Here is a 14,481-nt window from a genome sequence, read left to right on the forward strand (position 1 = left end):
TAAAACCCAGCCTGTATCCCCTAAGCTGTGCAGGGGCAGTGTATTTCCCAGGATTGGAAGGGTTTAGGATGCTTCTGGAACCATGGGTTTAGCTATGAACGATTTGCCAGGATTACACATAAACATAGCAAATGAATAAACAACTCAAGCCATAGTACAGCTCCTGCAGGATGCTCTTGACAATGATTTGGCTGCTTCCCTCCACCAGGTCTTCCCTCTTCGCTAGCTTTTGAGGCACAATAGATTTCCGTGCTGGAAAAAGAACCGGGGGGGGAAGGGGGAGGATTTGCAGAGGGACCCCCAGGGGGGTGCTCAGGCTTCCCCCTGCCCCGCGGTGCCGAGGGGACAGCCCAGCCCCACCACTACTGCACCGGCTGCATCCCCGGGGTGGGGTGAAAGAAGAAGAGGAGGAGGAGACACCCCCACCCATCCCGAGGCTGGGGGCTGCAGGGCCGGAATTGGTGGGAGGAGAAAGCAGCGCCGGGCGGTTTTATACAGCGGGGAGGTAGCGGCGGAGCGCGTCTCCTGCCCGGAGCCATGTGGGGCTGGGGGCTGCTCTGCGGCATCGCCCTCTCGTTGCTGCCGCCGCCCCGTGAGTGCAGGGATGCGGCTTGGGGGGGGGGACACGAGCCTGCTGCCCCCTGCCCTAGTGCCCCCGGCTGCATGAGCCCCAGGGGAGGGAAGAAAGGAGGATGGGGGGTGGTTTGGTGGGGGTATCCTTCCGTTTCGCTGCCTCCTCGCCCGCGTTCCCCGCGTCCCGGGGTGCGGGCGGTGCTGAGCGGCTCCTCTCGTGTCTCCCCAGCTGGAGCGGCGGAGCGGCAGCCCGAGGTGGTGGTGCCGCGCTGGGCAGCCCCGCGTAGCCCCGGCACAGAGAAGGTAAGTAGAGGCCGGCGTTGGGCTTGGTTTTGTCTTCAAAGCGGAGTAGTGCTTCAAGGGGGAGGAACGATGCGGCGGTGAGCGCAGGACCTCGCGGGGTGCGTCTGGGGGCTTTTAGAGGTTTGGGTTTTTTTTTGATCGGCGGGGCTGAACCAGAACGCCCGTCTGCGACGGGGAGCGGCTGCAGCCCCTCCACGTGATGGTGATAACGCTGATAATATACCCAGGGGAATGGTGGATTCCCCAATACTGGTTGCTTTTAAGATGCAGCTGGGCACGGTGCTGGGGCATCTAGTCCCGGTCATGCTTTGTCTGGAAAGGTTGGACCGGATGAACCCTGAGGTCTTTTCCATCCTAGTGTTCTATGATCTTGTGGCTCCATGATTTAAATCCTAGGAAAGGCTGGGTGAGCTGGCTGGCACATCCTGGGCACTGAGTGTTGGGCTGCTCCTGGTGACTTGCCTTCATTTTGTGCAAATGCTTGTTGTAATCATTTGCTCTTTGCTACCCTTTAAAACCTCGATCGGGTCCATCTGATCTATATGGCTGTGAAAGGGGAGTGAGGCAATGCCATCAGTGGCATGTAAGGAGCAGCTGAACAGAAGCATCTGCTTTAGGAGATGAATCCCAGCTATGAGGGTGCTTCACTGAGAGAAGCCACCCGGCAACTCACGTGTATTTAACTGTGTCTTAGACACTATCAGTATGTTTCCACTCTGTGGATGGGCGGAGTGGTGTGTCAATAGTCTAGCCATGCTGAGAACAGCTATTGTGCCAGACTGAAACTCAATGACAAGCCGCAGTTCAGCTTTCCCAGCCTTTGTGTTGCCACAATCAAGAAGTTGTAAGTTGCATAATTAAATGAAAGAGGAAAATTCAGATGGTGTTATTTACAACCAGACAAGGGAAAGCTGCAGCATTACACCAAAGAAAAATCATGGCATCTCTCTGTAAATGGTGTTACTTTGGGGTTTATGGTCTCAAAGTTTCTAGGACTTTTTATTGTGCCATATTAAAAACAAAAAAATAAGCTACAGTCATTCTCTCATGCTCTTACTTCTCTTAAAAATATCCTTACAGTGCTGCCTGGAAGTTTTGATTCTCTGTATTATTGATAGTGATACAAATACATCTGGTCAGCATTTCCCCTTATACAAATTTGCTGGGTCTCAGGGGTCATACTTGGCTTGTTTCAGGCAAGTTCCTGTTGGCTCTAAAACCGGTGTTAGCAAAGCTTATGTCCAGCTGGGATGTTTCAGTTACACAGCAACCGATGGACTCTGAAGTAGTGGGATTATTGAAGGAGAAGGGAAGGCATTCTTGGTAATCATGATGTTTGCAGAACCTTTGTGAAGAGACTTGTGTGATCATGGGGAACCTCAGACTCCCCCCAGTTATGGGGAAGGCAACCTGCATTGCTTATGTGTTAGGAAAACAACAGATGTACCCCAAGATGTACTGAGCACCTGTGATTCAGTGAACCAAACTCAGACCCTTAGAATTAGTTGTTGTTGTATACTCTAAGTGTATTAACCTGCTTTGCATCATCTGCATGTGCCTGGTGCAATATCCTGGAAACTGAAGGGAAGATGAATAAACCCCAGAATACGAGCAGGGAACTGATGAAAGAAGTTTGTAATTGAGCTTGGAATTGATGAAATAGCAAATGAGTGTATCTCTGGGCTGACGGATCTTTCATCAGAGCATCCTATTCAGTCAGCCTTCCTTTATTTTGCTCTCCGTTGATCTGTTCTGTGAAATCCTCCCCAACTGAATACGGAAATGTTATGAGTTAATCATTTCATCAGTTTTCTTTCAGTTGAATAGGGAAGCCAGGATTATTTCTTTTCTGGGGATTTTATTCTTCCGTTTCCTTTATGAGCACTCAGACTCAGAAATCCCCAGATGATCTTTGCTAGCGGTCCTGCATTGAGGGAGGTAAAACTGGAGACCTCCAGAGGCCATTCTAGTTGGTCCTCTAGAAAACATAGCCTATACTTTCAGTCTCTTGAATGTTTGGGGTTCCTTTAAGTGTTGGTTTTAGTGTAAGCATTTGCCATTGCACTAAGAAACTGGGGTCCTGTCTGTTAGCACAAGTAGTCCTTGGGGAGCTGGCTGTCCTAGGTCCTCATTTGGAGCTGTAGGCAGATTGTAAGCCATGGATGTGCCTGTGAGCCTCCACACATTAGAAAGTTGCTGTCAGGGTTTCCAGTACCTTGGCAGCCTGAGACTAGTAGAAAAGCAGCTGTGAAATACTGTCTGAACAATGGTTAGAACCTAAAGACATCTAAGGAACCCTGTTGCATGCTTTCTATTGGCATTTTCTGTGAGTAAAGACCTAAATGAAAATTTCTAGATGAAGCACGATTCCTCCTGTCCTGACATAGGCTCCTAAAAATGTCTATTTCTGCTGTGACATCAAAGGAAGCTTTGGTTAACTGGCTTCTGTATTTGACTTGTAAACTGCTGTGATGTGGTCCTGAGCATAGTGTGCAGGAGAAGAAGGTGTAGCACATCTTTCCCACCCAGTTGCACCTCCAAGCACACTAGCACCAGGACTTGTTGCTTGGTCTGAGTCCATTATTCCTCCTGAGACACCAGGGTCACTAGCTCAGGTACAGCATCCCATCAGTGTGCCTGTACCATGGGGATGCAGCAGTGCGCCTGGAGCTGGGAGCCACCATGGCCTGTCCCTTCCATTCCCCAGCATTCCAGGTCTGAAGGCAGGAGGAAGACAAGTGGTGGTTTAAGGTCAGCTGCAATTTCCAGGAGGACAGTTTGTGTTCTGGATATGTTCATGATAATGATGATGTATGAGTAACAGGTACCATCTCCTTTGCACGCAGCATCCCTTCAGAGCTGAGGTTACAGTAAAGGCAGAAGGCCAGGAGCTCATCTTGGAGCTGGAGAAAAACGGGTAAGTGTGCTTGTGCCTTGCACTGTGGTCTCACTGAAATAATGAATAAGGATTACAATGAAATCAACAGGAAAACCTCCACTGACTTCAACAGGGTTTTGATAAAGACAGGATAAGGAAGTCCTTTTCTGGATTTCAAGGTTATTCCAGGTCTGAGACCTTGCTGATATTAATCAACCGAGCAGCACTACTGTAACAGAGCTTTGTCAGCAAAAAAAACAGACAGTGACCTGACCCTCAGTGTGTGAACTTATTTTTGCATCATAATTCTTACTACATTAACTATAAAATGTTGCTGATATGAAGTGCTTTATGCTTGATGCTTTAGAGTCAGTGTGTCTCTAATGAGGATTTCATTTGCTGTGATCTGAAGAGGTCCTGCCCTGTTTCCTAGGAGAAACGATCTGACAGTTTCAATTCCATTAGTGCTGTTCATGCTAAATTGGACTGAAAAGAATGCTTTTGCATTAACTGAAATGCAACCTCCTCTCAGGCACAATGCAGTAATGCTGTCTGCTATCATAGGGTGTGATGGGTATTGAATTCAGCTGCAGCTGCAGGAGGTTAAGGTACATAGAAGGATTCTGGTTTGAAGGCTGCTCCAGAGCCTCTCTGCCCTGTAAGTATATTAGTTTCCAGGGGTGGAACAGCAGCTGGAAATATAACTGCTAAGCAGCCCACTTGCACTGTTGGTGTTTCATTTCTTTTTAAGTGGGTCTGGAGATGTTTGTCTACTGGAATCAGTAGGAATAACAACCTTGGAATAATGACCCTGGTTGTATTTTAAGTGTATTATATGGACATTCCAACCACAGAGCTTGGGAGCTCAGCTTTCCTCCTGAAAGACATCTTCTGACACTTCACTTATTAGTTCTGATGGCAGTGCATAAGCCTAAATGATATTCAGGGTGTTTTGGAGGAAAACCAGATTTTTCTTGACATTGCCTGCAGTGAAGACTGAAATCTGATGGCTGGTGAAAGCAAGTGCATCCTATGGGGTGATATCTGTAATAGGCCATATAAGCTACTGGGAGTTTTAGTGCTGTAAAAGCTGGTTCCCAGGCAGTCATGCACCTGTGTAAAGCTAAACAGAAACAGCTATTAATTCTGTGTGTTTTGGCATCTCTCAGCTTGGAAAACAGAGAAGACACCAGGCACCATGAGCACTGCTAACTCAGTGCTTTTAATGCAGGAAAAACAGCTGTTGCTGACAACAGTCGTCAGTTCTGAACTGAATCTGGAAGCAATGTAACTGGTAATGCTGTGGGGGGTCTTCTTCCTGGGGGAAGAAAGGGCTGTCAGTGTTCTGCAGTCACTATGCAAAGGTGAATTTATCTCTGGCAAGGGCAAGGATCCTGGCTGAATTAATCTATTTGTGCTCCAAGCATGCTGATGTAAGCCCAGGTGCCTCGCGGGAGCAGTGCTGTGCTACTTCCAGTGCACACAAACTCATTGCTGGTGTTAGTAAACAGAATAATAATAATAATAGAAGCTTTCTATTGTGTTTATTTCCTGAAACGCATTTTCATTCATTGAGATGTATACACACACACTTCCACTGCAGGATGAATCGCATTACCGGGGCTGATGAAATACGGCAAGTGGCTTGGAGGTTTTTTGTTCTTATTTTCTGTGGAAAATACAAGTGATTCATAGGCAGCAGTGCTTCACATGGGAATTCTGCCAGGCCTCAGGTCCTTGTTCAAGAAAGGTGATGGCACAATCCCCATATGCAAGTCTGAACTTGATTAAATGAGAGGCTCTGGAGAGCTGCCACTTTTCAGAGACTTGTGAAGGTGTAGAAGTAGTTTAGAGACACTCAAAAGAGAAGGGATGAAGCAAACAAACACATGAAGTCCCTGAGAGCCTGTGGATGCTGTCATTATCAGCATCCCTAGAGCACTTCTAAGTAGAGGTAAACAACTTCTCCTTGTCAAAGCATGCAGCAAGGCAGGATCCAGCCTGACTCCTCAGGTTCCCAGCCTGGGGTTGCTCCACCTCACTCAGCTCACCACTGCTGCTGTTCAGCTCAGGGGTGTGAACACACCAACCTGGCTCCTGTTTACTCTCATGTCCATATCCTGGACTCCCACCACTGAAGAAAGCATGAAATGATTGGCATAAACCAGGTCTGGTTGGGATATGATTTAACCAATGCTCCCAAAGCTAGAAAGGAGATACTCCAAGCTAGTGATACTGTTGTAAGTGATATTCTCAGTGGATTAGGCAGGCTTGTTACACATTCATCACTCTCCTTATGGAGAGACAAAGCTGATGAATATGAGCTTGCTTTGAGAGCTGGGGTAATAGTCCCAGTCTGAATGGCTTTGGGAGTGATGCACTTGCTTTGAAAGAAACGTGCAGTTTTCAATATGTGGAAGAAATGTTCATGGCAAGCCTGTGATTTCCTATTCCATATGAAAAGGACATTGTGTTCATCCACAGAGGCAAGACACAGAAAAGATTGCACATCTTTCCTCAGGACTGTGCACACTTCTGTATTTTGTAATGAGCTCAGCACAGTTCTGAGTGTGGGCTTCGTACATTTACAAACACAATTATTGCATTAGCAGCTAACATAATATTGCATTATTTCCTGTTCAGGAGCTTGATAAGAAGGTGGAACCACACTGTAGTTCCAAGCAGAGTTCACAACATTAATGTTTCTGAGTAACAACAAAAGCATATCCCCAAAACAACTCAGGCTTGTTTCAAGTGACTCAAGTACATGTCCCGCAGCTGCAGGATTGGAAAGCTCAAAGCTGCACAAACAACAAATATATGGAGAGATGCCTATAAAACAGCTTTAAATTTGGCTGAGGCTTAGGAACAGAAGAATCTGAGTTGCAAACCTTGGATGAAAAATGACTTTTTTTAAAAGGCATTTGCATTTGTTAGCAAAAGGCGGCTTTGAGCCAAGCAGGGAGGGGGTGCTGGGACACTGGATACGTGTGGCAGCACTGCCTGGTGTGAGCTTTTTCTTTTCAGTGAAGAGGAGAGCTCATGTTTGCACAGCAGAAACCTGCGTGGAATTTGTCTTTTCACCTGAGCATCAACAAGACTTTCCTCCCTCTCCTCTTCCTCTGTGTGTGTCTCATGGGGACAGGAGACTTGGGAAAGGCGCTCTCAGATGCACGAGGTAGTGAAGGCTTCTCCATGGGGTGTCTCTGCATGCAATGGATCCCATGAGCAGTGTGGGGCACAGATGTGTGTTTTGCCTGCGGCCTGCCCACAGCAGATGTGATGGTGTGGGGCACTTGGTGACAGAGCCTCAGTGGAGATGAGCAGTGGAGATGGCTGAGGACAAAGGAAGTCCAAAGGTTATCATCTGGTCTGACTTCTGGAGCAATCCAGGTAGCTATTTTTAGGCAACTGGATCTGAAAGGGAGCAGCATCATTTCCAGTCACTTTTGGCCCCACCTGGGTAGGCAATGAGTGTTCCAGCCCTGCTCGATGCTCTCAGTGATAAGAGATCTGCATGTCACTTGCATTTCACTGTTTCCTGCTTTTGCTCATTTCCAGGGCCTCTTCTATCAACTGAATGAGCAAAAGGGGAGGTTGCTGCCTGCCTGCAAGCAGAAAGGATATATGAGATTATTCCACTGGTGGGCTATATATCATCAGTGTCTAATGGGCTTCCTGCATGGGGAGAGGGTAAGGGTTATGTAAAGGAGGGAAATTGAGTTTCATCTTGCTCTGCTGTCTCTTGGAGTCATCAGGAAAACAGGGTTGGGACCTGGAAAACCATAGCTGCTTTTCAGGCTCCTGAGTCCCTTGGGCTATTCAGTGATTTTTCTGTGAGGGGCAGAGGGGAAATGGAGCCCTTTAAATCTTTTGTGCACTGACTCATTATCAGCCAGTTTCCCATTTATTTTATTTCCCTTTTCCTGTCCAGGCAACTTTTTATTGTTTGCATTGATAAGCCAACAGGCTATGTGGCAAATCTGGCTTGGGTCCTGATTTGCTTGGGTTATGTGGTGAATATCAAGGATGATGTGGATGGCAGAAGGGGATGGAGAGTCTTTAGCCTGTGATATTTTCCCAGGCTTTATAAATGACTAGTTTAGTTCCATCTCAATAGCTGGGAAGCTACTTATCCCTTCCAAACCACTGCTGTTCACACAGTAAACATGTTCTCAGTTATATCAGGAAAGACTCTTGAGGAAAGGAGCTACAGAGCTCCAGGCTTTGTCTGGATGAAACTCGTCAAGAAAAAAAACACTGGATTCCATTGATTGTATAAAGTGCCAGGTTTTGGCTGGAGGATTCCAGGCAGGTGAAAACTCTGATTTCCCAGCAGTGGTGGATATAGAAAGCAGGCCTACCTGCTTGTGTTGTCATGGGTCATGTGTTGGTGGTGTTCAGATGGGGTTACTACAGGTTTTGACAACAAATTCTGACTTTAGGGAACACTTGATTGACTGGGAGGTAAGGGGTCAAACTCTCCTTCTTACCCTACTTGGATTCTATTGGGAGGCAATGGAGTGGGACCACAAATTAGAGATGTAAATCTGATGTCTAAACTTTCTTGGGAGAATCAATTCCCTCCACCCCCAGATGCTGGCAGCCTGGCTGGACAGATTTACTGTGATTTGAGGAAAGGGACAGGGAAGGAGATGTAAGTGCTTGCAGACTTCACTTTTCTTGGTCCCACAATTGAAGAACTGAAAGTCAATATTTCTCATGAGAGCTTCATGGGCTGTTTGGCTTTTGTTTTTGGGAAGGAAACAAAAAATATGTCTGACTCCTAGATGCTCCTGGGTGTGTTTAAATCAGCACTGTGCATGCAGTCAAGCCCCTTGAGCCCCAGTGAAGTTGCTAATGGGATGAATTATAGAAAGTCCTTCTTGCTTCAATTAGCAAGAGCTCCAGCATGCCACCAAGGCCCTTTTGTTGCCCATGGGTGACCTCTGGCTGGTAGAACCGAGCATGTTCATGGGAGTCCCCTGTGATGGAGGGCTCTGAGCTCCTTTTAGGCTTGTGCTAACAAGCGGTGTTTCACATGCTAAAGCAAACTGCTTCCATTTATCAGAAAATAGGGGTGAGGTTCTGCAGAGCAGCCTTCAGTGAACATAGCTGTGGGAAGAAGGCCCCAGCTTTCTGCTGGTTTGGGGAGTGTGTTGGTGTGTCCCTCTCCCCTCAGCTGCTTCTCTGCTCCTCTGTGGTGGATGGATGAGCCAAGATCTTGCACCGTTCCAAGTGCCACAGGGGCAGCTACCCATGAAAAAGCTGGATGTAGCCCCATGCCCTCAGCCTGCTTCTCCCACTGAATACCATCAGCTTGTGTGTGAAGTATGTGACCTCACTGGCATGGCATCTCGATGTGGCAAAACAGAGCCATGCTGCCCTGTAATGTCAGCTCTGCACGGCAGGGCCCTTCCAGGCAGCAGCACAGCGGCGTGGGGAGCAGGGTTTGGTCTCAAACAATGATATCATTGAGAGGCTGGAGCAGGACCAAGATCACTCCACGTCAGTCATCAGCAGAAACAAGTCTCAAGCCATCTGTACATTATGGCACCAAGCCACTCTTCCTTTGCTTGGCTTCCTTGCTTGTATTTAACCCAGCTCCCAGGGCTTTCTGGGGAACAAATCCTGCCAAGAGCAGGCTAGTCCACCCTGAGCTGCATCTTGAGGAATGACTGATCTTGCCGAAAGCTGGTTGCTTTTGGAAAGGTGTGAGGGCCTCTCTAGAACAGCCTGAGTGCTCATGTGTAGCTTACTCTGGCCTCAAACAGCCCCATGTGTCTGCAGCTGGGACCGAGGCTTAGCAAAGGAGAGTGCTCCTATCCAAAACAAGCTTTTCCCCTTACTTCATCAATTCTTCATGCTGATAACTCCTCTAATGAGGGACTCCATGCTGCCTTTTAGGAAGATGATGTGTGCTAGCAATCTGCCAGCTGCCTGACTGCATCTCAGAAGCCTTTAAGTGATGCTAATTTGCATCCAGACTTCTGCAGCTTCATCCTGAGCTGCTAGAGGGGTCATCACCGAGATGTGTAATGTAACAAAGGAAGGATCAAATGGTACCGTTTTTTCCAGCAGGGAGATGAGCTCTGTGCTCTTCTGGAAACAGTGAAGCAGGTCCATCAGTGCTTTGCAGGGCTGAGCTCCCCTGCAATCAGCTGCTCAGCCTGGCAGTGCTGCTGTCCTGAAATGATGATAGATAAGGCTTTGGAGTATGTGTGTCCACTAACTTCTCCTGTTTATAAAGCAACAAGACTGGCTGATAACTCTGGTGTACTCTGAGCTGGAAAGAAGGCTTCTTTTCTATTTATTTACAGTTTGGTGGAAAGCTTGATGCTAGCTGAGGAAGTGAGTGGGGCTTAGAATGAACTTTCAGAGGCTCAAAGTAAGATAGCACCCAGGGAGTGTTGCAAGAACAAGATGTTCTGTTGGTTTTCCTCTTTCCTCACTGCCCTGCTCACCGCACACCGTGTAATGCTGTGTGAGAGCCCTTCTTAGTGCTGCAAGAGTCCCAAAGCTCTTCTGTGTTAAAGCAGGGTAAGGTCTTCAAAACAGGGCTGTTTCAAGCTCAGAATAAGAAGCTGGACTTTTTATGTGGAGCCTGCTAGATAGGAATGAGCTAGTAGAGAGAGGCTTGAAAGTTGTAACATGGCACTGCTCAGCCAGATGCTTTCAGTTCAGCAGCTGCGTAAGTAACCCTAGAAATTCAGGCAGACCTCTCAGCTCCTTAAGCCACCCTAGAAGGTGCTATAGCCTCAGCCTGCAGGTAGAAAAGGATGTGCACACAGCAAGTGTTGTGTGGCATCATCCTGTGCCCTGAAACCTGCTGTGCTGGGCTCTGGTGCTCAGCATGGCCCGGCTCAACACTTGGGCTGGGTGGCAGCACCAGGGGGCTGGACAGGAGTCAAAGCACTGAGGAGTTTCATGGTTGAGGCTGGACGAGAGATAAAATAGCTATTCATAGTGAATGCTTTCCAAGAATAAAGAAGCGGGAAGAAAACATAAGCGTGCTTGTTTGGGAATGAAACAAATAGGCTGTGCAAGCCTCAGCTACTGGAAATCCATGGGCTGGTGTCTAATTCTGGCTTTGGTAGCACTGGGCGGGGATGCACACTGGTTTACTGTCTCCTCTCGAGATGACAGTCTTACACAGACCAGATACCTGCCAGAGCACGTTGCTCAAGGCAATTTCCTGTGAGTTAATGCAATCTGTTGATTAAACATTTGTTTCTTGCAGCCTCATGCTGAGCAAGCTACTGCAGTCAGGGAGATGAAGGGAGTTACTTTCTGTGGGATGATGCTTCTGTGCTTATCTTCAGTTTACAGACCTGAGATAGCTGAATGCAGCGATCTCTCCTTCTAATCACTGACAGGATCTAGTGATGAGAATTAGCACATCAGAAAGAAACAAAATGAGCTTTCCTGGGCGACAGTGAACTTTGGAAGTGAAGATAAAAGCTGTTGCATTCCCAACATCAAATGCAACACTGGCCCACCGCTTTGTCTGACACTAAGCCATCATACTTGTTCAGGTGTCTGAGCCTTTGGATGGTGGATAGGGAGAGCACTTTCAGACACTGATAAAAGGTTGGATTTTCTGTTGCTCTGGCCTAATTTAGTTAGATACTGCAATCACCCAATCCCTTATTTAAACAGAAAGGGTAGATTAGACCAGACTGCACATACCAAAACCCAAGGCAGACGGAAAAACATTTGGTTTGCCTCTGATGCAGCTTTCCTCATCCAGCCTAAAGAAATCAAGCAAAGAAAAGAACAAAATATTTGCTTTCTTGCTTTCTTGCAGGCCATAATTCAAAATGTACCGCATGAAATGCATTGAACAGGGATGCAGAAGGACTGCCCAGGATGCATGTAGTATCCTCGTGGCATGGCAAATGTCACTTCAGTGGCCTGGTAGCACCGTGGGGTTGCTGCAGAAGCCTGTTTGATAGAAGGGACATGTCCTGTGATCCTTCTCCAAGTTTCTGGACTGAGGACATTATTTTAAAAAGCTGCTTTAAACCTACATTTTATGGCTGCTGAGATGGACACAGGATATGACCTTCTTGGTTTGGCCCAGATTTTGACTTGCTGTACTTTTTTAGATCACTCTTTAGCAAATGCAGATGTTTAAAAAGAAGGAGAAGGCTGTTTCCTCTGGAACAAAATCAAACCACTTACTATTCAGTGCACAGGAGCTCCTTTTATAGGCTTTTGGTCTGATCCTGGGCTGAAGACAGGGAGAATATTGTCTGTATGAGGTTGACACGAACTTATTCAAATTGGGGAATCAGCATTTTCCTAGGAAAAAGATGTGAATTGGCTTCTGAGCAGAAGTTGAAATGCAGATGCAGATTGTTCCATTATTGTGCTCAGTTTTGGGCACTGGTGAGAGTCTGGATTTCAGCTGAGAACTTGCACCAGTGCCCGAATGTGTCCTGAACTGGCCTGTGGTGTGCTTGCTATGCTGGACTTAGTGCTTTGAATCTAATCCCAGTATATCTGGGGCATAACTTGGCAGTAGTAAAGGAAATTCTGCACAGAGACTTTTATCCATTAAGGGACAATGATGATGCTGGGTTTCTGCCATTTAATTTAATTTAATAAATGGCTTAAAAGAGCCCTTAGGAAGATGGGTGCTGTGCCCTGTCAGAAGTGGATGTGCTTCATGAGAAGTGCTCAGGTCCTGCCAGGGCAGAAGATAGATGGATGTGGCAATGTCAGCTATGCTTCCACCTTCTGACCTTCTGCCATCACATCACTCTGCACTGTGAAGCACAGCCTGCGGCATCGGTCCTGCAGCAGCTCAGATGGCTCCTGTGCCACCAGGAAGCCATTCACTGCTGCCTCCCTGGGGACAGCATTAGCAAGTGCCTTGCAGGCAGAATGTGCTGGTCCAGAGCAGATTGCAGAGATACAGCACTGCTGGTGTCTCACAGGTACCAATCTCCTGCCTGCCCTCTCTGTGTTGCACTTGGTTTCATGATACAGATAGCAAATAGTTCACAGTGGTGGTTCACAGCAGCAGGAATGTTCATACTGACTTCAGGAAGAGCTGGATCTAACCAATTTTCTAGCACACGGAAGCATATAAAGAAAGGTTTTACTGTCTTTTGTCTTTTCTTTCACCCCCTCCATGGTGTCTGCAGAAATCTCTTTGCACCAGATTACACTGAGACTCATTACAGCCAGACTGGACAAGCACAGACCATCTCTCTGACCGACACGGTGAGTGCAGTGACTGCTTTCCCTCCTGTGGCTCTCTGTTATGAGAGCCAAGGTCAGCCACCAGCATTGCTCCCCTGTCTCTGGGTGCTGAGAAACTGTTTATTCCTCCCAGTGCTCATCCTCCTGCTTTTAGTTTTGCCACTGGGTACTCCACACTGGGGACATTCCCAGCCTTTGGGAAAACCAGCCCGTGTAAGCTGGCTCCTGTTCAGTATAAAACCCATAAATCACTGATCTCACGCAGGCCTTGGCTGACTCTCCACTGCAGTGGCACAAAGATGTGTATTGGTCATAATGCAAAAATAAGAGATAAAACCCCCATGAGATCATCTTTACTAATGCTGCCCCGGGGTGAGGGGAAGGGATGTGATGAGCACGTTGGCATTTCTACCCCAAAGCCTCCTTGTCCCTGCCAGAGGCTGCCTTTGTCTTGCCAGGAGCCCCCAGACATGGACTTCCCCACTGCCCATGGTGTCACCCTCTCTGGGGCTGAAGGCACATCCTCTGGGTCCTGACCCAGGGCCAGCTGCCATCAATAGGCAGCTCCTGTTACACGCAGAAAGCCTTGGATCAGCCTAAATGCTGCAGCCATCTGAGTTGCTTCCTTGGGGATTAAAGCTCTCAGTTTTCACTGGCAACAAGGAGCTGTTTGATGCACTTACATGGGCCATGCGTGGCAGCTAAAAGGCCGGATTTCAATGCGGACTCGCAGAGATTTAGTTCTGATAGTCAGTTGCCAAACACAGTACAAGGAGAACAACTGCTGGAGTATCGGCAGTACTCATGTGGGACTCTGATGCCCAAATATAGTGTGTGTCCACCCTGAAACTGCATTTCCATCCCTGCTCCCTTCTGCCTTCCAGGACCATTGCTTTTACCATGGGGTTGTGAGAGGCTGGGAGCACTCCAGTGTCACGCTCAGCACATGCCAAGGGCTCCGGTAAGTGCCTGCGATGATGCTGGAGCTGTGGGAATGCTTCTGCTCAGCTTCTCATCATTCTGGGTAGATTAACCTCTTCTCTAAGGCCACCCAACCAAGAATTCTGGGCATAAAAGGGAGCATGTTGGGGAAATGCAGAAATTTGGGTATCATTAGGAACCATGGCCTCCTAGCCAGCTCCTAGACACCGTCCTGCTTTGTGCTGGCAACATGGACTCGTGCAATGAGTGAGTTTAACTCAAGAGTCCATTGGAGCGGAAGACTCAGTGCTGCATCCATTACAGAGACAGGGACAGGACTCACCACATCCCAGCCCAATGCTCTACACTAATGCACAAACCAGCTCCTCCCATTCTCTCACAAGTTTCTGTGGGCACTTCGGGGCAAAGTCTTCAAGTCTGAAATTCTCTCTGGGTTGTGAGACCTGCTCTCTGCTTTCTCCCTGAGTGGTGCTGGGGTTGTGTGTATTCTGCATTTAAACCCTTCACTTTGGTAGTAATGAAGTCTTTGGCAGGAAAAGATGGTCTGTATCCTCAGCAGGAGTAAGTGAAACAGC

The 14,481-nt window shown here is 47.7% G+C and overlaps 1 protein-coding gene across 1 annotated transcript in view; it reads left to right on the top strand.

The window, feature by feature from the left end:
• Positions 1-428: 428 nt before the first annotated feature.
• ADAM19 (ADAM metallopeptidase domain 19) overlaps positions 429-14,481 on the top strand; it is a 31,069-nt gene continuing 17,016 nt past the window's right edge. The window contains exons 1-5 of the mRNA XM_057411951.1: positions 429-592; positions 803-876; positions 3,723-3,793; positions 12,907-12,985; positions 13,849-13,925. Coding sequence (XP_057267934.1) covers positions 538-592; positions 803-876; positions 3,723-3,793; positions 12,907-12,985; positions 13,849-13,925 — 356 coding nt within the window. The 5' untranslated portion in view covers positions 429-537. The remainder of the gene's footprint in view (positions 593-802; positions 877-3,722; positions 3,794-12,906; positions 12,986-13,848; positions 13,926-14,481) is intronic.

Source organism: Pezoporus wallicus, unplaced genomic scaffold (assembly GCF_028554395.1).
Source record: "Pezoporus wallicus isolate ANWC-B61680 ecotype Strahan unplaced genomic scaffold, APGP_CSIRO_Pwel_v1 contig_6354, whole genome shotgun sequence".
Lineage (NCBI taxonomy): Eukaryota > Metazoa > Chordata > Aves > Psittaciformes > Psittacidae > Pezoporus > Pezoporus wallicus.